Below are 26,582 nucleotides of genomic sequence, written 5' to 3'. Positions count from 1 at the left end.
TAAGAAGAGGCCGCACCGACATCAGACCCCCCCCCCCCCCGCCCTCGTGTTTAACCCGGCGGGCCTGTTAAGAGTAAACTATGGAAAGTACAAATGAAACATGTTTTCTCGTGTTTACAATGTGCCTTTATGACTTCCTTTTTTCATCATAAGTCAATTGTCCAGATTTCCCAAATCTGCCTCAGGGGGTTTCACAATCTGTAGAGATGCAGTACAAATGTTAAAGCTTCCAATAACAAACCAAATCCTCATTGAGTTATAAAGTCTGGAAATATATATAAAAAAGAACGCCAAACACATTTTTTGACATTTGTTTACACGTGTGTTCAAATTGCTTATGTGTCGATCGGTATTGTGGGTACCAGAAATTATGCTAAAATTGTTGTAGACATCTCATTTATCATTTGTAGATCATTAAATATGCATGAGTCTAATTTGTCTTCATAGTTTTAGAGTCTTCTATGTGTACAACTGCCATCTGGTCACTGTCAGCATGTGAGGCGTTCAGGGAACATTGGTCAGGGGAGGGTCGAGGACGGAGATCACAGTCCTGAAAGGCCACTTTGTTCTATGAAGGAGCCTTTGGTGGATTTTTAAAACCCCAGAACTGCACTGTGACGGTTCACCATCACACCATCAATCATTTTATGAATCATTTGTAAACCAGCAACACGCCACCGCAGCTGGAAGTGGGAGCGGCTGGAGGACTTACATCAATTTGTAGTGGAGCCGCCCTGATAATGACGATCTGTCATCACTTAAACAAGAGCTGTGAAGAAATGTAGGTGAATGATGGATATAATTGATAAAGATATAAGGGGGAGGCAAACTAAAAAGCCAAATGAGTAGGTTTTTATGAAAAGGCAAACTGTCTGCTCATGGCTACATAATGGAGTTTGATAAAAAGCAATGCCAAATTTGCCAACAGTCATTTCAGTATTTTCTCCCCGTCGTGGCTGAATGTCATTCAAGGATCACCCGAGGCGAACAGACAGTGACATCATGGCAGCAGAGAAGATGTTTTTCACTTGATGTCAGGAAAACACTTGACACGAAAGTTCATCTCAGTTCAATTAATGACGAGTTCAACATGAAAGTCAGCGTCGTTTGGACACTTACAGGCTTCCCGTCTTTAAATACAGGAACTTTCCCACAATATGTGTAAACTTCTCCACATCCTGCGAGAGGATCTGCAGTCGTTAGCTGTTCATCACGATGTGTTTTAACAACTTATCAAGTGTCACGAGCTTTAAATTACACAGAAAAGAGCCGTTCAGCATTTTGAAAATCACTTGTTCGCTTTCTCGTTAAGTGCTGAGATGGATATCACCCTGTTTATCTTCATGGTTAATATGAAGCTAGAAGGAGAAGTTGGCTTAGCATGAAGGAAAAAGAGGGAAACAACTGTTAGACCTCAAACCAAAGAAGTCAGAGTGACCGACTGGCTTGTCTCTGCTGTACCATAGTTTGTATATAAAAATGGACGGAGCTTCCGGATTGGAAAAGTGAGGCAAATGCGAAAGTGCCTCAAAGTGCAATACCACTGAGAAGCACTAGAGGTCCGATCCATAAAGTGTTGAAATGTAAATTGGTAGCGCTAATTAGCAAGGTGCTAGTAGGTGTGTTATAATTGGACAGTCTGGCCAGCTGTTTTCAGGGTTTGTGCTAGCCAGCTGCTAGCAGGAATTTAGCATACAGGAGCTTGAGTGTAAAGGGTCTAATCAGTTAAACCTTCACTCGATGTACCTGCTGTGTTTCAGTGTGGACTTTAACCGAAGTTGCATTAATCTGTCCAGTCAGTGACATGTTTAGTTAAGCATGAGTCACGTCTGCAACAGTTAAAGTGGAGCCTGAGTCCTTATCTGCAGGAATGTTGATGTCTCAGGGTCAAAAAGTCCATTAAGGTGCTGCAGAGAAGAAACATTCTTCACTCGGATGGTGGACTCTATTCTGGAGCAGTGTTAGGTTTGACACACCAGCTGAGAGGAATGCCTGAGCTCTCTGCCAAAGGTCTCAGACACTGAACGGTATCAGACCTTCCTGTGAAAGTTTTCAAGCTGGATCCCTGAGTTGCAGCGAAGCGAGGGACCAGTTGGGAGGTGGAGGGTGGAACGAGAGCAAATGGAGCTCTCGGCCCGGCCAAGCATGAGACAGATGTGGTTTTTCATCCGTTTGCATGTCTGTTGGAAGCAGGAACAGTCACTGTCAGTGTATTCAACATCCAACACACTTTTCACTCTGGCCTCCTGCTGTGTGACCGACACTTTTTTAATAAGAAAGCATGAGGCTCTGACTTGGTGGAGCAGGGAGGCTGAAAGGGGGGAGTCTAACAGGTAGGGCTGGTTTGAGGAGACACACCCTGCTTAAAATACCAAGAGCTTTAGGACCAGGACGGACCTACTCGGGCAAAGCTTATAACAGATTTACATATATACAATACACAATACAACCGCTTAGCAGCATTCGATACACAATGCAGTCTATTGTGAAGGAGTGAGCTCGTGCAAAGAATGGCTTTGATTCTTTGGCATTTTTCTGCAGTGACTGTAAAACGTCTTCACTTCTAAAGCTTCCCATGGGCACTGGAGCACATCCCAGCATGCACTGGGTGGAGAGACAAAAACCTGCATGTCTTTAAAAATATGTATTCTGTTAAAATCCTAATTAAGGCACAAAACTCAGTAGGCATCACACCCGGTGAAAACAGAAGCTGCTCGGAGGCAGTGAGACACATTTTCCAAACAAAACTGCTACTGACTGTAAACACACGGTCTGACAATGATTTTCCAAACCCTGCAAGAAACTCCAACAAGAGGCCATTCATTGCTCCAACTATATAAAAAAAAGCAGTTGTAGTATTAAACTTTAAGCAATAGAAGAAGGGAAAGCTCAGCTTTGTAAGAAATGTACAAGCAAATGCATTAAATCAGGGAACTACACATTAAATTAGATTATTAGAGAATATAAATGAAAAATATGGTATGTGCATATTTGCACTGAAAGCATAGATAGTAAACTGCATATTGAAATTAGGTAATTTAGGCCACAGATTAACAGAGAAATTCACTTCTCTTGTTTAAATGAATGCTCTACTGCCACCTGGTGGTTTCCTGCAGGTGTTCAGCAGGAGACTCGCATTACTGATCCGCACACTCCTGAGATTCAATTCATTTCTGAACTAGTTTCCAAACCGCAGAAACCTTGTGGCTGTCGTTCATCACGTCTGGGACTGATTCACAACGCTGGCGATGCCAAAAAGAAACATCCATCATCAGTTTCTCAACATCTTGGTGATTAACAGAAACCTGCTTAATATGCAGATTTGAAGAAAACACATTGCACATAATGATTGACAATCATTTGAGGACTGATTTATGGAACAAGTTTGTATCTGCCGATGCTTTGATCACAGCTCTGAAGGTTTTCAGTGTTCACAGAAGTAAAATCAGCAGAACTGAACGATGATCCTGAGGTTTGGAACGAGGCTCCTCTGATAGCTTGCATTCAAATTTAGGGAATTTCTCTCATTTTTATTCATTTTTTGGTTCAACCTCACAAATGTTTTTGTTTTTTCTTATCTATAAACCTTGTTCATCAGAGAATATAATGTGTATTTTGCAGCTATTAACAAGATTTTTAAAAGCAGTTTTTTTTTTCATCGCTTATCAAACAGGAACAATAGTTCCTGTCTGAGGAGGGATCAGTTCAGAGCTTAAGGTTCAGTAGAAACCTGGATGAGGTGTTGAGTGAATCCCAGGATTGAATGGAGCTCATTAAAGCGGTGCAGAACCACGTCGTCCTTCTACACCGGGTTTGAGCCACATTCTCCACTAGCACTTAAAATCACTGCAGCCCTCTAATTACCTTTGAATGTTTAACACCGATCCTCTTACCGGGACGCTGTGCCATCAGAAAATGTAACGGTTCAATCACAGAAGACACATGAAAGCTAATTATTTTTTATCACTTTAATTTTATAGGGGAACCACAAGTACTTTAAAAGAAGGTTATACAGCGCTGTACATTTGGGAGCCGGCCTGACCGACTCGATAGTCACGTCCTCTCCCGTTAAATACTATTCATTTAAATGTCCTATAATCTTATAATGATACAGTGATACAATAAAAGCTCGTGTAACTGGTCCTGCAGCTTCTCTGATATGTCAATGTTGGGACTGTTATTTCATTGTAATTTTTTTTCCAAAAAAGGAAAATAAAAGTTATGATCAAAAACCATACGACAGGCAGAAACTGCCAGGCTGTAGTCCTGTTTATCTCCCAATTCACTCACACAATAGAGAGAAAGAGAGACAGAGAGGGAGGAGGAGGAAAAAATAATAAAAAAAAGAGAAACAATTTTCATGTTGTGAAGGCTGGTCCGTGATGAAGTGGGCTTCAGTTCGCAGCGCAGCACGGACAAGCACAACATTATACTTTGCACTTTCTGTGACCACCACCTCCGACTCCGCCCGACCACCGACCCGCTCCGAGGCTCACTTCCATAGCTGTGTGCTCAGAGTCTGGCCGGACCCGGTGGCGGCCCACCCGCCCATCGCTGACTGAGGCTGACCGAAGGCCATCTGCCCCCCCGCACCGTTCAGAGCCAACCCGGACATCTGCTGGTTCACCTGAGGACGGCACAGAGGTCACGACGAGTCACAAAACACTGCCTTGTTCTAGGTAGCAGGAAGCACCGTCAGACAATTATTATTCTATTATTTACACATGACTATACAAACTTTTAACAATAGTGCTCAGGAATTTATCATTGAACTCTGGAGAGCGTCTGCACGCTGTCACATTACGTCAAACTTAATCAACATAGTGTTTAATACTAACCCAATAATTGTGCTTTAGAAAGACACAAACTTTACAAACAGACATCAAATGTAATAAAATAATACAATAAAAAATGTAATGGTGATATTTTGGAGGTGCTACATAAAAATATATTTATTTATTTCTAGCTGTGAGCATCATTGCGTTGTGGGAGAACAGATTCTATGAGCAACACATTTATGATTTAAGTTTTTAATTATTTACTCTACACTCTACAACTAAATTCTTCTGAGTGCATTCAGGATTTGGGACACAACTCTTACTCTGAAATCATGCTTGTGCTGCCATCTAGTGGCTTCTGGCTGCTCTGTCCCACCACGGAGTATCTAGTGCTTCATGATGCATTGTGCACTGCATCATCCAGCTGGGTGTGTCCACAGAGCTTTAACATGGCGTCGTTGTTAAACAAACTCAAACAGAGAACGTACCTGACCCATGTTCCACTGAGCCTGCTGCCCCGGCTGGATGGTGTACATGCCCTGAGCGGGCACCATGCCGGCGGGCATCGCGCCACCCTGCGGCCCCATCATCCGGGGGGCCATGCCCATCATCCCGGCGGCGGGGGCGTTCCCCATGAAGCCGTTGGGCATCGTCATCCCCACCATCATCCCCGGACTGGGCCCCATCATGGCTGCCCCGCTCTGAGCCATCATGGCGCCCATGACGGTGGTGGGAGGCATGGCGGTGCCCATGCCAGGGAAGGCCTGGTAACCAGCAGCGGCCTGGACAGGGAACTGCATCTGGGAGGGGCCCATGAACATGCCAGCTGGAGGGGGGGAGGGGGAGATAACAGAGGTATGGTGTCATGTTGGGAAGATATCCAACACCTGTTGAACATCTGGTTGTTTGTTTAAGGAACCCGTCGGTTCATCAGGACGACAGGTTGGGAAAGTTGGGAAATACCAGCAAGCATGTACTCGCTCCTCGTGGATTCAGATGTAGTGATGTCACCACATGTTTCATCACCTCAGCATGATCCTGGTGAGAAGATCATGTTTCTGGGGGTTTCCAGAGTCTGAGGCGTAAACTCGGAATAAAAGTGGGCTCAGCTTCCCGGTCTGAAGAACGAAGCTGATTCAGAAGAGACCTAAACTGCAATACCACTGAGGGCCACTAGGGGTTGACTATCAAACCTCATTACTTCCATATAAAAACGACATTATGAGAAGCGTCTGAGTATCGACAGCTTTCAAGAACGAAAAGCTGCCATCAAATGTCTTATGAGATTTGTTTGTAATCTTCTTATTCATACTTTAGTCAGATAGTTCCTGATTTAAATCAAAAATGCCAATAAAAGGGTCAAATTCGTGTGAAACTGCTCGTGTTAATAAAAAATTTAAAAAAAAAATTAACATTTGAACTGTGGCTTCTTTTTGTAACTTTTGTTTTGGGTTTAAATACTGTATGTATTTTTCTCAATATATCAAGATGATTTCTGTAAAGAGGTGACATTTCAAATACAATAATATTAGCAGGTCAAAAAGTTAAGCTGTTGTGTTCCAGTGTTTCTGAGTGTATGTGAATCACCTGCAGGCGCCTGCTGGGACATGCTGTTGGTCCCGTACAGAGACAGGATGGAGTCCTTGGACAGAGGCTTCTTGGCCACGTCGTCGGTTTTAACGTTGCTACTGCTGTCGCTGAACAAGTCGAGGTCTCCCTGTCCGGACCCTGAGCTGGCTCCGCCCCCTGCTGGAGCCTGTGTGGGGGTGCTGGCCGAGTTACTGGAGCTCACCTGAGGGAGGAAGAGGGTCCTGAGGTTTAGAGGATGCCGATGAATGTTCTCGCGTCCAGGTTTAATGGATCATGAGCGGAGAGTCGGTACGTTGTTTGTTTTGATTATTGGTTGTGTAAGTGTTCAGTAACAGTTAAGTATTTAAATTATTCATTTAATATCTGCCATATGGAACTAAAAGGTAAAAAGAAAGGTTGTCTAATTGCTCCTTTTTGATATAAAGTCTTTGTATATTATTAAACTATTAATCTTTTATGATAATATTGACATTTAAGTTGTGAGTAGTAAAATCCTCCAAACCTAACAAGTTATTTTACCATTAAAATTAAGTTGTTATCTGATTATATTAAGCATAAATGTATTTACACTACATTATATAATAATTACGTGTTAAATGTGCCCTTGTAAAGTCCTCTGAGATGAGTAGATTTCTTTGTTTACGTCGTTGTAAATATGTCGTATCTTTACGTTGATCAAACAAAACCAAAAGCACATCATCATATCGTAACACATATTTCATTCATATAGAGGAAACAACAGACATCTCGGTAGGCTTTGAATTTCTGAAATGAATGATTAATCACTAAATAAACAACATTGAAAGCCATATTTATATGTTTAGCGTCTGATTCGCTGCCTTCCTCTTCTGAAGTCTGTTTCTGTTTCTGTTTCCTTCGTTCACTTCCTCTCAGGATGCGTGTTGCTGTCTTGTGGGCTGTTGATGTTGATGGTTATCATTTGCCTTCTTATTTTTTACGGCACACTTAATTTCCAGTTTTACAACTCTGAGACCGTTAAGCACCGAGCCCCGCTGAGCAATCCTCGAAATCTGAATTAAATCCGAGCCGGGGAGTCGCTGCTGGATTTTACCTGAGAAAACGGAGGTGCAGATGTGGAGGCGGGCAGCGGGTTGGACACCATCGGGCCGAAGATGTCCAGGTCGTTGTTCTGGCTTGTGCTCGTGCTACCGTTGTTGGTCGATGCAGCTGCTGGCGCGTCTGTGACAGACAGGTGGAAGAACTGGATTTACAGGTGGAATATAACCATCAAGGGAAAACTCAAACAGAACTCACAGAACATTTCTATCTGAACAATTAATAAATACAATCATAACAATGTTTAACTGCTACGAAATGTGGTTTGAAAATCAATTGAACTTGTGTTTGCTAATGCGAGAACGTGTTTACACACACACACACACACACACACACACACACACACACACACACACACACACACACACAGTAGCACAATAAAAAAAATTAATCAGCTCAACCTCCTGAGCTCGTTGGCCACAAAACAGTAATAACAGTAAACATGTCATCCGAATAAAGCAACGCGCCTCCGAGCCGGTCACATTCATACATCATCTCCTTTTTAACTGTAAATGAAACGGCTGTCATGAAACATTCTTCCTACAAATCAGCGATCGATCACTGATGTCTCGCTGACGAGTTCGCAAATAAAAGATAAACAGTAACTTGAAGTTCAGCCGCACCGTCGGATCACAAAGAACAACGTTCAAACAAAACCTGTGTTCATACATCGGGACAGAAATATACCTCATTCATGTACCGGGAGATCTACTGTGAGTCATCCAGCAACGGAAAAACTCCAACCTGAAGTTACCTCTCTACAACAACACGCCACATTTCAACATGGCTGCTATCATCCGGTGAGATCAGCTGTCTTCTCCTTTTATGAAGAGTTGACCCTTTGACACATCCTGTTTCTAACCAGTTCACAACACATCATTTTACCGTCTGTCCCAGTTCCAACCAAAACATGTTAAAACCTGCATGAACATCAAGTCTGGAAACAAAACAAGAAGTTACGAGTTTGTTGCGATTGTAAATGAGCCGTCGCACTTCCTCCTGTTACCTCACCAAAACAAAACTCACCGTGGTTTTTAAAGTCAAGCTGAAGGAAGAATCTTATAGTTCAAAGCTTAAAAAGACTTCATGGCAGCACAGAGGGAGACGTGAGGCTGCAGTCGGTTAGATGGAAGGAACACAAATTACTACGACACTATCTTCAACGACAATTTTATCAAATCCTTTTAAAAGAAATAAAATGTCATTACAAAACAAATCTGAAGGTCTCATGCAGTTTAGAGGAGGGTTGTTTAATGCATCTTCAATTCGCAGATGTTCCCTAAACGCCTCAGAGGCAACTGGTAGACGAGCAAGGCAGCTGCATGCAAACATGCCTCCAGTCTCCAGTTACTGTCGCACGACAGGTCTGAGGACAAAACGGAGTTTAAAAACATTGAAAAACGTCGTCCTGATGTACGTTTCACGTTCAGAAACCAGCTGTTAACGCCAACAAGCCTTTTAAAGATCACGTTTTCTCTGTTTGATCAATAAATGTGGAGCCACTGGTTTGCAGTGAGAACATGACTCAGCAAAGAGCAGCGGAGGTAACAGATTTATGCAGACTGAACATGTTGGGGAGGAAACGGAAAAATCTCAGCAACACCCCGGCGTGGACACGCTGCAGCGACCACCCACCCATCGTATGCACACAGATATAATGAATCCAGACCAAAATCCAGTTTTACATGATCATCCAACTGACAGCTGATAAACAGAAAACAACCAGAGAATGAAATAAACTCCCTGTGAGCTGGTTTCTGACTCACCGAGTCCGAGGAGGTTCACAGACGGTTCTGAAGTCTTCGCAGGGCTGCTTTTTGGAACGGACCTGGACTCTTCACTCTGTGGGAAAAAACATAAAACGGTTGTTCACCACTCAGCGTGGATCATAAATATTTAATGGATTTATTAACGAAGGAGCGACTTACCTTGTTGTAAGACGACACCTTGCTCCCTCTGTCCGGCTCTCGCTCCTTCTTACTATCTTTTGGCTGTAAAACATACAAAAACTCAGTTAGGACAAAAAGAAGAAGATGAACAGCACATCCCCTTTGTATGAAAGAATAAATACATACGCTGCTGCCATTGGTCACATTCTTGCTGTAGTATTTCTTCTTCTCGTATTTATCCCTGATGAAGAATTCCACTGCTCTGAGATCAGAGTTAAGAAACAACGACGGGCAACGAAAAACGGACCAAAACAAAGAACCAGACCTTTTCTAGTTTGTGTGTGTGTGTGTGTGTGTGTGTGTGTGTGTGTGTGTGTGTGTGTGTGTGTGTGTGTGTGTGTGTGTGTGGTTGAGAAGGATACTGGTCTGTTTGAGGTCTTCTGAAGCTGTCTGGAAGGTTGGCCTCGTAGAGCTGCCTGGCGTTGGTGTTGCCCATATCCTGTATACTCTGAGAAAAGGAGCCAAACGCGTAAACACAGCTGTTCAAATCAGATTCTTATACCACGAGTATATTTAATTAGTTTGTTCATCACAACAGCGACCAAACAGTTGTTCAATATCCTCCGTGGCACTTTTCTTCTAGGAGAACGTACAGACATTTGTATGACGGTGAACTTCAACATGTTCGGGTTAAAAAAACATTAAGCATGAACATAACAGCACTTCATTAATGTCCTGATATGAGACACATATTTCTTTAACTTTTAGGCACTTCTTCATTAAAAAATATGAGTCTGGACATTTTGATGGAGCTTTTATTAAAAAAAAAAAAAAAAAAAAAAAAAAATCCCCAAGTTGTTATTATGACTCATGTTCACGTCGACGGTAATTTGCAGGTTGAAAACTGGTTATTATGGTCCTTTCTAAAGGACATAAGTGCAGCACGGACAGACCATCAAGATGCATTATGGGAAGTAAGAGAAGATCTCAGATGTGTCGCCGCCGCTGCACTGAACTGTGTCGCAATAGAAAGCTGGCTAAAAAGTACGCAGTAGTTTCTCACCATAATAATGTTAATTTAAGATGCATTACAATAAGAGTCAACCCTGAGGACATCTACGAGAGTCCTTCAACATCTGCAGCCAAATGGTCCATCGGTCTGTCGCTGCTCGATCATCTTGGCTGCAGGCGTCCACGCGAAGGACTGAACGAGGCCATGAAGACGGCTGATCTGTGGTCAGATCTGAGCTTTGTGATACCGGAGGAGGTGGCTGAGGACCGGATGCCTGCTGACAACACATCGCTTCGCCTTCATAACATGGACAAACCAAAGAGCCCCTTTAGCTGCACTCATCCAACCTCCCTGTTTAAAGAGCCAAACAGGAAGTCATTCTCACACCAGACTGTAAACAGAACTGAATCAAACCGGTTTTATGTTCCTAGTTCCACCACTCATCCCTTTGCACGACAAGACTCAGACTCTTGTGTGTTTAAGTGTTTCTTCGACCCACTCTCTCCACTGTGGAGACTCTTGTATTCTGCACCAGCCACGCCGCCGTCATGTCCCTCTGAGGATGAATAAAGTGACCCATCGACCTGTCTGTCATTGACCAGAGAACAGTACCTGGATCTGTTCCGAGGTCCACTGGTCCAGGTTGACGGACTTCACCCTGGATATGTGCACTCCCAGGTTCCTGTGGATGCCTGCGCACCGGATGCAGATGAACACTCCCAGGTTCCAGGACGCCCATCTCGGACCTGTTGATGACAGAAGAACAAAAAACAGCTTATTGTCACTTTAAATGCCAAAAAGAAAACTGCAGTCTTAAAAAAAAATAAAAAAACGACCCGACATAAAAATGAAGGCTCTAATTTCTCTGTTAAAGGCTCGCGGAAGCCGCAGCTGATGTAGATTTACAGAAGTTAGCTCGCCGGTTAGCCACTGAGTTTAGCTCGAGATGTCAGCTGACCCGCCGCAGGCTGCGAGTTAGCTTAGCCCGGCTAACTAACCCGGGTAACATGTCAGTTAGCACCGCCGGCGGGGTCGCAGTCAAATATCCCACTTTGAGCAGAAAAACAGGGAAATCTTCGACACCTTTCGCTTCGCAGTCGGCGCAGTACTTGTTGTCTTCCTCCCGCAGCATCTTGGACAGGATGGCCTGGTGCTGCTCGTTCAGCTTCTGGGCCTTCTCCCTCTCCGAGCGGGTCGTCATCTTCGCGGCTTTCGACTGGACTCTCTTAATCAAGAAGAACTCAACTTTAATCGGTCGTCAATCGAGAGAAGGTTTCTGGTAAAATACCATAATCAGAGCGTGAACGCCTCCGAGTGGTGATACGGAAACACCCGGAACCGGAACCTCTTCTCCGCCCAGTTCTAGCGCTGACGCGGCGGCCGCACCGGATTGGACCCCGCGGGCGTGACGTCACGTGACGCGCAAAGTTTCTGAAGAATGGAAGTTTTTACATTTCTTCAGAAAATAAACTCAATGCACTCAGGTTGATGACTGACAGGAGAGACGGCTCCTGATTGGCTGCTCATCATTGATTAGAATAACAATAAAGCATCTGCTAAATTTCATTTATTCAACACCAACAAGAACATATATACATGTAAACATGAACTAAATCTACAGATATACTATATGAGATTATTGGGGAATGTAAAGGTGTCAGCAAGTTCATTAAAGACGTGAAAAACAGTTAAATTAAAGACCAGTTTAAAAAACGCTGATCGACACAAACTAATCTGATAGAACACAACATACAGTAAAAAATGTGTATAAAAAGGTTTTCGATATATTTGAATTATGTCTGAATACTAACTTGAAATTAAGTGCTCTGTCTTTTTGAAATTAAAATACGTATGAGGCCAGAATGGAAGACTTTACCACATATACTGTAAACCAGTAGCGTCGTTCTTTTCCCAGCAGAGACAGTCATCACATAAGTGTTCATAGTGATGTATACACACTGTACAAGCAGACTGGTGGGTGGTGGTGGTGGTGTTGTTCTCCACTGCTGGGTGAGTGGTGGTGGTGGTGGTGTTGTTCTCCACTGCTGGGTGAGTGGTGGTGGTGGTGGTGTTCTCCACTGCTGGGTGAGTGGTGGTGGTCTCCACTGCTGGGTGGTGGTGGTGGTGGTCTCCACTACTGGGTGGTGGTGGTGGTGGTGGTGGTCTCCACTACTGGGTGAGTGGTGGTGGTGGTGGTCTCCACTGCTGGGTGAGTGGTGGTGGTGGTGGGCGAGTGGTGCTTGACGCGTCAGAAGAAGTTTTCCAGGCGGATCTTGAAGTTGTTGTCCTGGTGCCTCGCTGCGATCCCGTAGCGGAGCAGCATCTCTACGTACGGCGGCCAGAAGGTGTCATCTATGGTCACGTAGGGGTCGTGAGGTGTGTTCAGGACCTTGTTCATGAGCACCTGCAGGTAAACAGAGGACAGAGGGACGCCGGCGTCAAACAAATCTGCAGCAACAGAGCAGCTTTGGAAAGTGAGAGTGGTGTTTTCTCTTTCTTTGGTCGTGCACACTGAACCGAGACGGCAGCGATCGGGAGAGAAGACGTTTGTCCCTCGTACGAATGCAGGATATGTTGTTGTTTTGTAGATTAAATTGTTCAACTGATGATTTGTGTGGATGAAAATCATTAAAGCGTCACCTTGCTGGCAGGTTTTATTCACAACGAGGAGAAAACTCACCTCCAGGATTTCATTGAGTGAAATCAGGTCTCCGGTTATCTCGTGTGCGACGTTCTGAAAGTGAGAACAGAAGACGGTGAGCAGCGCTGGAGTTTTTAATAACACAGATTTCAGATGTGAAGCAGCGTCACCTTCTTCGTCCTGCTGGATTCGTTGTGAGGAAGAGGAGCGTGTTTCTCCAGGACGTCTCCCAGACACTCCATCAGACGCTCCTGGTAGTCCTTCAACTTCTGGATTTTCGCCTTCATCTCCTTCCACACGCTGTGACATTCGTCCATTTCACCGCACAGAAATCAAAGTTACATCTGAGTATAGTGAAACTGATGTATTTTTGCAAAACTGTTTTATTTTGAACCGTTTTCACGTCTCTGTGACTCGTTTTGTGTCCTTTGGATCGGTGGGACTCACCTCTGCTCTGATAGTTTCCCCTTTTCCGTTTGCAGCCGTTGAACGTGATCGGCGGCGGCCAGCAGCACCTGCTTCTTCTCCTGCAGCCACTTCTGCTCACTAAACAACACATGTAAGTTCAGAGCCGAGTAAAACGAAAGGAAAGTCTCTCCTGAGAAGCGTTTTTATTCCCCGATGAAGTTCAGTGAAGTGACGGCCTGCAGAGTAACCGAGCGGTGACGTACGTTTCTTTAGTGTCTCTCAGTTTGTCTCTCTTGGCTTCACAGCAGGAAACGATCATCTCCAGTTCAGAGCGCAGCTTGAGCATCTGTGAGAAACCGAGGCAGGAGATGGATTTCATAAAAGGAGCGATGCATTTCATTCCAGTCAGAAATATTCTTCTTGTTAAAACAGAAACATACCTCCTCTTTTCCAGCTTGAAGTAAGATTTCTGAATTTGTTGCCAGCACTGGATGAAGCAAAGTTAATTAATCAAAACGTAAAATTTAAAGATGTCAATGTTATTATCAAATTAAAGAATATAATATTCAGTCTAACACGTTCAATTTCATTTGATCTGAAAGCCTGAAATCAGAATCTGATACTAAAACCTTGAATAAAAAGTAATGTTTGATGCAGTTGAAGCATGAAACTGATTAATAATTCAGTTGTAAACACTTATATCACATTATGATCCATTAAAGTATTAATGGACAACTTACACTTCGGCTCCACGGTCAGCAGCTGCTTCAGTTCAACTTCTATCGACATCAGTCTTTTTACTGACTATTGGACATAAACACAGAAATGACATCATATTCAACACAGAAGAATATAAAATAACTAAAGGTAAAGATTAGTAATCTGTTAAATGCACAAATGCCCTATTATATATAAATTATATTATATTATATATATATATATATTATATATTATATATATATTATTATATATATAAATAAGAGCACATTTCACAGACAATATCGTGCAAAATGCTTTTGTGAAAAAAACGAATATTTATTTGATGATTTCAACCCAGATGAACAGACGTCAGATTAAAACTCTGAGAAACAGGAAAGTAAAACGAAGACACTCGTCAGTTTAAAACTGTTCAGCCGCAAGTCTCCGAAACATGTGGTGATATCTGTGTTGGTTCTGTACCGCTGAGGCTGGATGACGACCCGGATATTTGTTGGAAGAAGTTTCATTTGGCTCGAGGTCACGTGTGGGCTGTTCACCAGTATTTGGTTTGTTTGCTGTCAAACTAACTCATTCAACTTTAATTCCTTAATAAGTGTAAACAGAAAACGTGAACGTTCTTCGACAGCGGTGGAAGAAGTATTCAGATCCTTTACTGAAGTAAAAGTACCAAGACAGCGATGTAAAAATATTCCATTACAAGTACAAGTCCTTCATGAAAAACGCTGCTTGGGTAAAAATACAGAAGTATTAGGAGCTAAATTAAAGTAAAAGTACTGGTTTGTTCCCTCTGACAGATATTTTATCATCTATGACTTCGTTATTTATTAATACAGTTAATACAGCATGTTAGTGACGTAGCTGCTGCAGGTGGAGCGAGTTTCAACTGGTTTATATCGTTTTATATGCAGATGATTACTGAGAGGAAAGAAAGTTCAGTTTTTAGACTTTTTCTCTACGTTTAGACTTTTTGATGAGCTACTGGATCATTTAAACATTTATTGAAATGAAACCGTGTGAGAAGTTTTTGAGGTAAAAACACAATTTGTTTAAAGTTTTATTAGTAAAATTAGAAGATAAACTGTAAAGTCCATAAATTCTTCTCACCTGTTCTTGTGGATTCTCACAGAAATCTGGTTCACAGAGGATGATGTCATTCTGCAGCTGCAACACAGACACACAGTCTGCTGTCAGTACATCCAAAGACCCGTTACAGTAACAGAACCAGCCCGGTGGGGGTCCAAAGACCCGTTAAAGTATCAGAACCAGCCCGGTGGGGGTCCAAACACACGTTAAAGTATCAGAACCAGCCCGGTGGGGGTCCAAACACACGTTACAGTAACAGAACCAGCCCGGTGGGGGTCCAAAGACCCGTTACAGTAACAGAACCAGCCCGGTGGGGGTCCAAACACACGTTAAAGTATCAGAACCAGCCCGGTGGGGGTCCAAACACACGTTAAAGTATCAGAACCAGCCCGGTGGGGGTCCAAACACCCGTTACAGTAACAGAACCAGCCCGGTGGGGGTCCAAACACACGTTAAAGTATCAGAACCAGCCCGGTGGGGGTCCAAACACCCGTTACAGTAACAGAACCAGCCCGGTGGGGGTCCAAACACCCGTTAAAGTATCAGAACCAGCCCGGTGGGGGTCCAAAGACCCGTTAAAGTATCAGAACCAGCCCGGTGGGCATCGTGAAGTCGTTATTTTACCTTTTCCAGCTGAGCAAACTGCTCCTCGCAGAGGTCCATGAGTTCGGACTGAGCCGCCTCCGACAGCTGGGCTGCTGCCGGGCCGCCGGCTCTCACCTCCGCCTGAACATGAACACAACACACGTCAACAGATCCAGTCGGTCCGGTCGGATTCGTTTTAATTCACAGAACATCCCAGAAACATCCCGTTAGCTATCGGCTAGCTGAGTGAAAAGTGGAACTGACATTAGACTCATATTCTACGTAACAACCGTGAAAACATGACGTCATGTTGTTCGAGGAGCAGATATACGTCAGATGTTCAGTCTCACCATGTCCATCAAAATCCACACGTTTTCTCCGCAGCTCCAAACCACAACAACCGACGCGCCTTCCTTTTCAAAATACCGCCAACGTTGATGACGCAGCATCGACGTCAGAGGGAGTGTTGGAGAGCGCTGATGTTGCGCACAACTGCGCATTTAAAGTGAGTGGCGCTTTTAAATGAGGTTGTTTTTTTTTTAACGCAAAGATTTAAAAAAATAAAATAAAATCTCTGAGCCGTACTCACGCAGATCAGGTTCCCAACAAATTAAATCCCCAAATCATGAATCTATCTGGTTTGAATTTTTTTAAATGGTCAACTTATTGTAAGTCACTTTGGATAAAAGCGTCAGCTAAATGTAAATGTAATGTAATGTAATGTAAATGTAATGTAATGTAATGTGATGTAATGTAATGTGATGTGATGTAATGTGATGTAATGTAATGTGATGTGATGTAATGTAATGTGATGTAATGTAATGTAATGTAATGTAAATGTAATGTAATGTAATGTGATGTAATGTAATGTGATGTAATGTAATGTGATGTAATGTAATGTAATGTAATGTAATGTAATGTAATGTGATGTAATGTAATGTAATGTAATGTAATGTAATGTAATGTGATGTAATGTAATGTGATGTGATGTAATGTAATGTAAATGTAATGTAAATGTAATGTATGTAATGTAATGTAATGTAATGTAATGTGATGTAATGTAATGTAATGTAAATGTAATGTAATGTAATGTAATGTAAATGTAATGTAATGTAATGTAATGTAATGTGAAATGTAATGTGATGTAATGTAATGTAATGTAATGTAAAATGTAATGTAATGTGATGTAATGTAATGTGATGTAATGTAATGTAATGTAATGTAATGTAATGTATGTAATGTAATGTAATGTAATGTAATGTAATGTAATGTAATGTAATGTAATGTAATGTAAATGTAATGTAATGTGATGTAATGTAATGTGATGTAATGTAATGTAATGTGATGTAATGTAATGTAATGTAAATGTAATGTAATGTAAATGTAATGTAATGTAAATGTAATGTAAATGTAATGTAATGTGATGTGATGTAATGTAATGTAAATGTAATGTAAATGTAATGTAATGTAATGTAATGTAAATGTAATGTAATGTAAATGTAATGTAAATGTAATGTAATGTGATGTGATGTAATGTAATGTGATGTAATGTAATGTGATGTAATGAAAATGTAATGTAAATGTAATGTAAAAATGTAATGTAAATGTAAATGTAATGTAAATGTAAATGTAATGTAATGTAAATGTAAATGTGATGTCAAATAAATAGACTGAATGAACTAAACTTAATTAGTTTTGAGGGAAAACTTCATTTTAGAGGGAAATATTTATCTTTTTACTCCATTACATGTATTACAACTCCACTATATGCATTGATGTTGCTGGCAGGTTGACACCTGAATGATAATATTCCATTATTATTGTATTAAGATATAAGAACCAACTTCTCACCCAAATCAAACTCATTTCATTCCTCAATGATTTTTCAAAATCATAAAAAACAACAACAGCAGGACACATGAAACAGTCATGAGTCGCCTGCTTCTACTTCTTTTTTTACTGTTTTTAGTTTTCATCGACACTCTTCATCATTACCTTTTCATTCAACTGCTTAACTCTTCATCATTACCTTTTCATTCAACTGCTTAACTCTTCATCATACACTATGTTTTTATTCCATTGTGTACAGATCAGGTTATTTTTGTCTTTATACCTTGATTATATTTAATTGCATTATTACATTAGAAATCTTCATGAATCATCTTGATTATCATCATGCAAAGAAAATACAAATCTGAAGGTTAAGCTGAGAAAAAAACCTGAAGTGTGTTGAACATTGGACTCAAACTTTTATAAACTTGAAAAATAACAAATCAAATACACACGCACGCGCGCGCGCACACACACACACACACACACGCACGCACGCACGCACGCACGCACACACACACACACACACACACACACACACACACACACACACACACACACACACACACACACACACACACACACACACACAGTGCGCCCACCATGGCTGGTTAAGTGCTCACTGTGGTGCAGTTCACTGTCCTGTAAACACCAGCAGGTGTCTCTGTTCGTCTCTCTGACTGCAGCTTCTCAGCAGCTGCACTTCCTGCTTCTTCTCATCTTTTTTCAGTGCAATTAAAATATTCATGTAAAAACAAAAGCTGCATGTTTTGGTCTGACACATAATTTAAAGGAGGAGTCCGTCAGATCTAGATTTTCCTCCAGATGTCTGTCAGGAACACTTCATGCAAAAAAGACTTTACTTTAGTTATTCAGTGATCTTTCTGTGTTTTTGCTCTAAATGTCACTAAAAATCTATATAATTTAATATAAATTCACCATCTGAGCCCACAATTATAACAATTTTACCTTCTGTAATTTTTGTTTACATTAAATTTTCACAAATTTATCCATTAACAGTTCTATAGAGGCACAAATATTTATGTGCTGCTAATGACCTGCAGGATTATTTTAATTAAGTTTTGCTTCATATTTCTGGTTAAAAACGTTGATTGGTGCCATTTAGACCTAAACCAACATCATCATCATCATCATCATCACCACCAGTGGAGGAAGATCTTCTCATCATTAACCTGTTATTTAAAAAAAAAAAAACATTTCAGGAATCATTTAATAATTGTCAAATAAATCATATTTCAGACAGAAAGGTCTGCAGAGTTCATGTTTAATCTACCTGCAGACTTCTTGTATCTTTCTGACTTCTAATAGTGCACAACTGTAAACCATCTTTTATTTTGTTACGTTAATAAAACCATCTTCTCTGTTATTCTGCTGCTGAATTTATTCCATCCACATGAGATTCTTCTGCTGAAACCTAAACTGGTGGCAGCCTGTGTAAAATCTTTTCCTATTTTTTTCACAATTTATCAGGTGCAAAATATACAAAAAAAACAGCGAGAGCCAAAATGAAAATGTTTCTCCTCTTCTCACACTCTCTTTATTCATAAGGCACACTAGCTCATATTGCTGTTGTTTGGTTGGAGCTGTTTATGTTGATGTATCAGCATATTAGATGTAAAAATAAACTGGATGAACAATTGAGTCCAAATAATCCGACTGGCTGTCTGGATGTTTGATTTTAAGATATTTTCTGTTTCTCCTGTTAAAACCCCAAAAATCACACAGCTTTGATTATTTGAATGATCAACTAGAATTTGATTAATATGCAAATTTCTGAACAAACCGTTCCATTTGAGCCTTCAGCACAGCCTAATTAATCAACAGTTAAAGGAAATTAATACATACATCAATTCTGTCAGGAACATGCTTAGTTCAATCGCCCGTAAAATTGAAGTTTGAAGTATTAACTGGCTCCACAGGAAGGCTATGATTAAAACTCTCCATTTCAGCTCTATTTAGATATATAGAGTGATTTAACTCCAGGCAAATATAAAGTCATTTGCACATCTCCCTTTTTATACTTATTCAATAGTAATAATAATAATAATAATAATAATAATAATTATTATTATTATTATTATTATCATCATTACTATAAGCTGAGAGAGAATTTGAAGCCTACAGAGATGTACATTAGTTTCTGTTTTTCTGTGTCTTATTTTTGGTAGAAAACATCATTTTAAAACTGTCGCTGGACTTGTGCCTCAAATATTAGTTTACACTTTGCACCTGACATAGTTTTCCACAAGGTGCAAATGATAAAAGAGAGCGAGATGGCAAGGGAATAAAAAGGGGAGGGGACGGGATGAGAAGAGAAGAGAGAGGGCTGTACTGTTGTTTCAGTAGGGACTCATGCATCAAACTTCAATTTTCCGGACGATTGAAGTAGTGATTTTTTTTTCTATCTCGAAGTGAAATACTGAAATACACTTAAGACCTCCAGATTAATTACCAAGAAGTGGTCCCTCAGACTGTAGTATTACTTATCACCGCCCGCCTGACAAGCGCTCATAAAATAAGCAAGTGAAATCCATAAACTTAGCCTGCCTTAACACTCTCCCTTCATAAATATGCTTGATCCAGAGCAGGCTCCTGAACACACACACACACACACACACACACACACACACACACACACACACACACACACACACACACACACACACACACACACACACACACACACACACACACACACACACATATATATATATATACACACACACACACACACAAAATATAAGTTTTAAACTGACATGTTCTTATTTGCAGGTCAATTTTAAAAATAATTGAATTGAACTGCATTGATTTTTTTTCCCTGTGATACCTTTCAAATTAAGTTAACTTGGATTTAATAAACCTTAATCAGTTTGAATTACACCACTTTACCACCTTATTTTGGTTTTATAATGAGTATAAACATTCAATAAATGGCTTAAAATAGTTGTAAGAAGATATCAGGATATTTACATTATATTTTGTATTTGCAAACAATTAAAACTTCTCCTTTAAGACATATTCTATTTTATTATATTGTAATTAATTTTTTGTTTATGCCAGCATCCATAGTTGTTGATGAATACTTTAATAAACACTAAATTCTGTTATAAACCATAGTGCCCATAAATGCAAAATAAAGATTAAAGTAAATAATAGCAAATATTTTTAAAGGACTAATTTGCCTGCAGAAACTTTACAATAGAATTCAGTCATATTAAGTTCTAACAGGCCAATAAAGTATTCAGGTCGACTTGAATAAAAAAGTTTTTTTTTTTTTTTTAAAAAGCAACAAAAAAAAAAAGCAAACACTATAAAACAACTCCCAAGAAGACAGCTCTACTTATCCTTTCTCTCAACAAAGAGGGTTAAACGGGAGGTTTCCTTTTGAGTTCTTCTTCTGGACACTCTCTCTTTCTCACATCACCATGTTTTCAGCTTCATTAAACTCCTTAAAGACAAAAGAAATAAAAAGGCAGAAGAAGAAAAAAAGAGGAGATGAGAAGAAAACAAACAAAAGGCTCCCTAACCAGACTTTGGCATAAATGTCACAGTCTAAACTCTTTATGGCTCCCTACTTAACATTAAAAACACTTTCAACAAAATCCATTTCTTGTTTAGAAACCTTCTTGGACAGAAGTCAAACATATTATTCCACAGCTAAAAAGGGGAGAAAGACAAGCGGCTTCCAAAAAAAAAAAAAAAAAAAAAGGGGGCAGTTTCATTGTAATTCATTGACTTGTTCAAAACGCCAGGCAAAGAAAAGGGCCAGACATTAATAGCCGCAGATGCCCTCATGAAGGGAGAGTCTATGTAGGCATTATGGCCTTTGTTCGCACCCAGTTAAACTGTTTAAAAGGAGGGTTAACTCAATCCATCAAATTGTCTGAAATCGGGAGGAAATTTCAAAAACCATATGGCTTCCAAACGTTTGCGTCCTTTCTGTGCGGTGGGACACACTTGTCTCAGTATTGCTGCCTGCGGGGGACCGGCCCTGCTCCTTTGTGGCGCGTCCCATCAGGGAACGCTGCTCATTTGTCCCCACTTTTCATGCTTTACGCTCAAAATTACGGCCCAGTCCCGCAGAACAAAAAAGGTCTATAAAGGCCCGGGGAAACTGGCCCAAAACTTTGTGTTTTTGTGGCATCCTCGTCTTTTCCCCCCCCAGCACCAGATTTGTGTTTCTCACATAAATTTTTGCCACGAATGGAGAAACACGTCTGAGGGTCAAGAAGCCACGATACGCATTTAGCACGTGAAAGGGGATGAGAGATTCCGGGCCACAAAATGTTTAGAGCATCCCAGTAGAAAAGGACACAAAGGGACAAAATAGTTCAGTATAATAAGTCTAAACAGCCGCTTTTGATGGGCTAACACGCCAGATTTGGCAACAAGAGCCGTTTCTAAAATCTTTTTTTTTTGTATTCAATAATATAAAATAAAAAAAAAACAGGCTATTATATACACAATAAAACCCCGATATTAATTCAAGAATTACAACATTAAAGAAATATTCAGAAAAGCCATTTTATTCCCATAGTAGCCTATATACATTACAGTCTGTGCATTGGTTTTCAAATAATGTCCTGATTTTAGAAAGGCACTTACAGGTGTACAAAACATAACAAATTTATAACTGTAAATCTATTGTATCCAAACAATAAATCTAAAAAGTAGCCTACAGCTCGTCAAAATCACCGCAATATTATCAGCTGTTCCTCGCCAGCGCGCGTGAGCATTCCCATAAAACGCATTAAGTGTGAATGTCCGGTGTTTTTTTTGTTTTTGTTTTTTGCCTTTCTGATCATCATCATCATCATCATGCACTGCAGCATCGGGACGCCAAATGTGAGCTGAAGTTAAAGGTTACAATCAAATGATGATGAGGAGGAAGAGGAGGAAGAGGAGAACAAGAGCCGGCAGTGACAAACTGACTCAGTGGCGATTTGACTCACAGAAAATACAAAAGCAATTAAATTAAAAAAAATAATAAAATAAAATAAAAAAGTAAAAATAAATAGATAATGATCACAAATCAAATCATGCATTTACATGCAAAAATATGGAAAACTGGAGCACTTTCATTGTGGTGTGAGGACAGGCCTTAAGGGGTAGAACAGGTGTGTGTGTGTGTGTGTGTGTGTGTGTGTGTGTGTGTGTGTGTGTGTGTGTGTGTGTGTGTGTGTGTGTGTGTGTGTGTGTGTGTGTGTGTGTGTGTGTGTGTTGGCCTATACTGTAAAAAATAATATAAGTTACTCATGTCCTTTTAGACCATATTGCTTTGATCGAAAGAAGAAGTACCAGTTCGCTAATGAATACATTGTAAAATACCACTGCATATTTCTTGTTCTGTGTTCATGCTTCACTATGAATAGGTCTATCTGTGCCGATATAAAAGTCATTACATTTTGGTACATGTTCTGAGATAAGGTATACAATATAAGCAGTAAGTTACAAGTCCTCGGGAAGATTTTTTTCATCGTCTCTGTGTTTGTTGACCTTCCAGCTGCGCCATCAGTCATCCACATCAATCTCCACGTCCTCGTCCTCTGAGCACTCTTTACTAGTTGTGTGGTCTGAGAACGGAGACAGCGGCGACGTCCGCAGTTTCTGAGCGAGCTCGCGCTCCTTCTGGCCTCTCCGCGCGGGAGACTCGGGTCGCGGGTGGCCCAGCGTGCCGTTGGCGCATTTCTCCAGGTCCGCCAGCTTGGCGAGCTTGTCCAAGGGGACCTGGCCGACGGCCTTGGCCGACTCCACGTCGGCCTTCATCTCCTCCAGGTCCCGTTTTAGCTTTGCCCTCCGGTTCTGAAACCACGTGATGACCTGCGCGTTCGTCAGGCCCAGCTGCTGCGCGATCTGGTCCCGGTCGGCCGGGGACAGGTACTTCTGATAGAGGAAGCGCTTTTCCAGCTCGTAGATTTGGTGATTAGTGAACGCCGTCCGAGACTTCCGACGCTTCTTCGGGGTGGATCTTTGGCCGAAGAGGGTCATCCCGTCCCGGCCTGTGAGGGAGAGAAGAGGCTGAGTGAAAACCAGTGACTCGTGCAGGTGCAGGACTTGTTCTGCACCGCCACGGTGTGCGCGTAAAAGTAACCCGAACGCCAAAATAACAGTGAAAACGATGCTGTCTGTGACACCGACATGTCCCAGCCCTTGAGGGAATAGGTACTTAGAAGAATATTACACAGACACCACTGGGAAATATTGAGCACGAGACACGCGAGGCCATCAAATTAAAGAAAAGCGGCGATGATTTGTTGCAGAAAATGAACATGGGCCTTTGTTCGATCAAATATTTCAAAATGAAAATATGCACTAGAAAAAATATTTTTCTCTGGCTGTTGAACAAACCATTTCTGAGTGTATTTACGGACAGAATAAAACATACAAGATGTACCAAAACTATAATTTTCTGTCCGGTACTGGTCCCTAAATAACATTTTTTTTAAAATCCATTTCATGGCGTAATATTTAAAAGGTGTATTTCCATCATTTCTCGGCTTGGACATTTACCTTCCGCAGCCTGTAAAACGCTGACCTCCAGCCCCTTGAAGGTCTTGCTGGCCAGCTCCTCCAGCGCGCAGAGCGGGGAGGTTTGGGTGAGGAGAGCCCGGCTGGACAGAGGGATGCCGGACGAACGGTGCTTCTCAGAGGACGAAATTAGATGAGCTGTGCCGCAAATTGTGTAACTTCGTTTCACAGACGGTTTGTTCAGGATGTCCTCGATGCTGAATGGGGTCAGCGGCTTGTTGGAGTTGGCAGGAGGCGGCAAGTGGTCCAGCGGACTTCGCCTCCTGTTTTCCACTGCATCACATTTGGCCACTTCTTTGGATGTCATCATTGGTTGTACGCAGAGTTTATAGGACTTAGTGGAAATATTCAGCGGTTAGAAAACGAGCGACGTTGTCGAGGGGAAGAAAAGTCACATAACAGTTCGCAGGTTAAAAAAAAAAAAAAAAAAAAAAAAAAAGATGAGGAGGGGAGAGTTGAGGAAAAGAAAATCTTATTCCAAAATGGGATGCGTTGAAAGTGTCGATCCTCGGGAGCAGCAAGTCCGCAGGAGTGAGATGCCTCCCTGAAAATGGCGAGGTCCAAAGAGTTGACGATTACTAACAAGTTATCATTGATTGGTAGGTAATCAATTATCTCCAGTGGCACTTTCGCCCTCTTCCCTTTCACTCTTTGACTATGTTGCAGTCCAGTGCGGGGCTTTTTGCGACTGGGGGTGTCCCATTAATTAGGACGCATGGCTGGAAGGAGGAGGAGCCCGGCGGAATTATAATGCTTTGTGCTCTTATCATCTTTGGTCTAATTTAGTCGTGTGGTGAGATACCAGAATAGGTGTATGGGGTAAATGAGGGGAAGCAGAGAGAGAGGGAGAGGGAGACAGAAGGAGATGGGCTGAAAGAAATCACAATCTGGAGACAATCTAAGCGTTTTTACGCGTAAAACCAGAGTTCAGCAGCAGTTTGCAGGCTTTGATTTAAAAGTATTTGGATTATCCGGATGATTCCAAAAAGACAAGTCGACTCGGGTTACTTTAGATGCCGCAGCTATAGTCAGAAGGAGATTTCCCTCGACCCAAAGCGTGGATGATCCTTTGTTTTGTAAAGGTAATGTAGAGCTGGGCCATACATCAGCTCTGATGATACCTCCTCTGGGGCGCGAGAGAAGGAGCAGCGTGCATCCCTCTCAGCAACGCCAAGCTCGGGCCATAACTCAGGCGAAAGGGCTCCTTTTATGTCATCCGAGAAATATTTCATTTCCTCTCTGACCTCCCAGCATCCTGCAGGTTTGCTTTTGGGGCTGGACTGAATATTTCCATTTGGCCGTGCGGCAAAATATGTCTTTTATTTATCATTAAAATGTATTTAAAAAAAAAAAAAAAGTCATTCAAACGAAATATTCCGTTTTTTCGTTTCATGATATTTCAGATTTCATTTTAATCTTTAAATTCAAGAGGGAAATAATTGTAATGTGGAAAGGTGAAATTTTAAATTTATAGGATACTGCAAGCATTTTTATTTTAATTATAATTATTATTATTATTATTATCATTATCATTTGTGTCTTTTTGTTGTTATTATTGCTGCAGTTGTTACATTCCTGTGTGTTTGTTTACCTTTATGACAAACGTGAGATCAGGTTGCTGTACATTAATATTGCACTGATTACAGCTTTACGTCACGGTGTGAAAAAAAAATATCAACAGACATGATGGTGATGATGATGATGATGATGATGATGATAGTGATGATGATGATGACAAGACAGCGAAAATGAGTACAGGGTAGCCTGAATGTTGCCTTGTAGTTGTTTTTAAGTGTAGATGTTTTATTAAAATATTAGATGACCATATTTCCTGATTATTTTGATATTTAGTTGTTGTTTTTTTAGCAGTAACGATATTTCCTACATTTTGTTTTCATAATGTTGAAGACAAACAACTGAGAACAGAAAAGAAACTAACAAAACAAAAAACGAATGAATGTTGAATTGTGTTTTTTTTTTTTAGAACAAACTGCCATCATCATTAACTTCCCTTTAATATTTTACTCAAACATCAGACAGCGTGGCACTTTGATTTAAGGTGCATTTATATATATATTCTTTCATTTTTAATAGGAAACAAAAAGTGAACCAACCTGCTGTCAGTTTTCAAAGGCCATCTGAAGTTATGTCCAGTTTAACTTTATCAGGTTTTTAAAGGGGGAACAAAAGGCGGCAGACAGTTTCATATTTTGCTGCTGCTGCTGGTGGGGGGGTGGGGGTGGGGGGGGGGGAATCTGATTTCAGCCGCGTTACTGTTCGCTGGATGTTTGGTTGAAATACAAGCAGCTACTTTTGAGCACCAGAGTTTCTTTTACCTTGCCACCAAAACATATTATGAAACCCTCAGTTAAATAGAATGATTTTGTTTGTGAAAAATAAAAAGATACATGCTTAAAGAA

At 41.1% G+C, this 26,582-nt stretch overlaps 3 protein-coding genes across 4 annotated transcripts; all 3 read right to left on the bottom strand.

Annotated features, from left to right (window-relative positions):
* Nucleotides 1–3,953: 3,953 nt before the first annotated feature.
* On the bottom strand, nt 3,954–11,700 carry LOC138624653 (stromal membrane-associated protein 1-like). The gene is made up of 10 exons (XM_069705009.1): nt 11,430–11,700; nt 10,959–11,092; nt 9,757–9,842; nt 9,521–9,596; nt 9,374–9,436; nt 9,212–9,287; nt 7,441–7,568; nt 6,366–6,570; nt 5,267–5,604; nt 3,954–4,627 (listed from the first exon to the last, which is right to left on the bottom strand). The coding sequence occupies exons 1-10, from the start codon at nt 11,545–11,547 to the stop codon at nt 4,493–4,495; spliced, it is 1,359 nt and encodes a 452-aa protein (XP_069561110.1). The 5' UTR covers nt 11,548–11,700; the 3' UTR covers nt 3,954–4,492.
* A 197-nt stretch (nt 11,701–11,897) lies between these two features.
* On the bottom strand, nt 11,898–16,175 carry cenpk (centromere protein K). 2 transcript variants are annotated; one of them, XR_011311168.1, is made up of 11 exons: nt 16,134–16,175; nt 15,823–15,924; nt 15,220–15,276; nt 14,136–14,199; nt 13,836–13,882; nt 13,659–13,741; nt 13,435–13,533; nt 13,158–13,287; nt 13,027–13,080; nt 12,520–12,750; nt 11,898–12,454 (listed from the first exon to the last, which is right to left on the bottom strand). XR_011311168.1 is itself a non-coding variant. In XM_069705018.1 (10 exons), exons 1-10 carry the CDS (start codon nt 16,140–16,142, stop codon nt 12,595–12,597), a joined length of 801 nt encoding a protein of 266 aa, XP_069561119.1. In that variant the 5' UTR covers nt 16,143–16,175; the 3' UTR covers nt 11,898–12,594. The 2 variants fall into 2 exon arrangements, 1 of the variants encoding a protein (XP_069561119.1); XM_069705018.1 differs by having other exon boundaries at nt 11,898–12,750.
* Nucleotides 16,176–22,852: 6,677 nt separating this feature from the next.
* lbx1b (ladybird homeobox 1b) lies at nt 22,853–24,472 on the bottom strand. Its single transcript, XM_069705069.1, has 2 exons — nt 24,145–24,472; nt 22,853–23,633 (listed from the first exon to the last, which is right to left on the bottom strand). The coding sequence occupies exons 1-2, from the start codon at nt 24,470–24,472 to the stop codon at nt 23,146–23,148; spliced, it is 816 nt and encodes a 271-aa protein (XP_069561170.1). The 3' UTR covers nt 22,853–23,145.
* Between the last annotated feature and the right edge of the window lie 2,110 nt (nt 24,473–26,582).

This window comes from Brachyistius frenatus, unplaced genomic scaffold, assembly GCF_029030835.1.
Source record: "Brachyistius frenatus isolate BFR_SWC_R1_liver_20210118 unplaced genomic scaffold, ASM2903083v1 Contig_53, whole genome shotgun sequence".
NCBI lineage: Eukaryota > Metazoa > Chordata > Actinopteri > Embiotocidae > Brachyistius > Brachyistius frenatus.
Note: the sequence above shows the minus strand (reverse complement) of the source record. Positions and strands in the feature narration are given on the sequence as shown.

Coding starts and splice junctions, on each gene's coding strand:
- cenpk (XM_069705018.1), bottom strand. Junction 13,883..14,135: donor GCTGACCGTGGAGCCGAAGT/GTAAGTTGTCCA, acceptor TGCTTCATCCAG/TGCTGGCAACAAATTCAGAA. Junction 13,534..13,658: donor CTGAGAGACACTAAAGAAAC/GTACGTCACCGC, acceptor TGTGTTGTTTAG/TGAGCAGAAGTGGCTGCAGG.
- lbx1b (XM_069705069.1), bottom strand. CDS start 24,472: ATGATGACATCCAAAGAAGTGGCCAAATGTGATGCAGTGGAAAACAGG. Junction 23,634..24,144: donor CGTTTTACAGGCTGCGGAAG/GTAAATGTCCAA, acceptor TCTCCCTCACAG/GCCGGGACGGGATGACCCTC.
- LOC138624653 (XM_069705009.1), bottom strand. CDS start 11,547: ATGACGACCCGCTCGGAGAGGGAGAAGGCCCAGAAGCTGAACGAGCAG. Junction 9,437..9,520: donor ATGTGACCAATGGCAGCAGC/GTATGTATTTAT, acceptor TATGTTTTACAG/CCAAAAGATAGTAAGAAGGA. Junction 9,288..9,373: donor AGGTGTCGTCTTACAACAAG/GTAAGTCGCTCC, acceptor TTTTTCCCACAG/AGTGAAGAGTCCAGGTCCGT.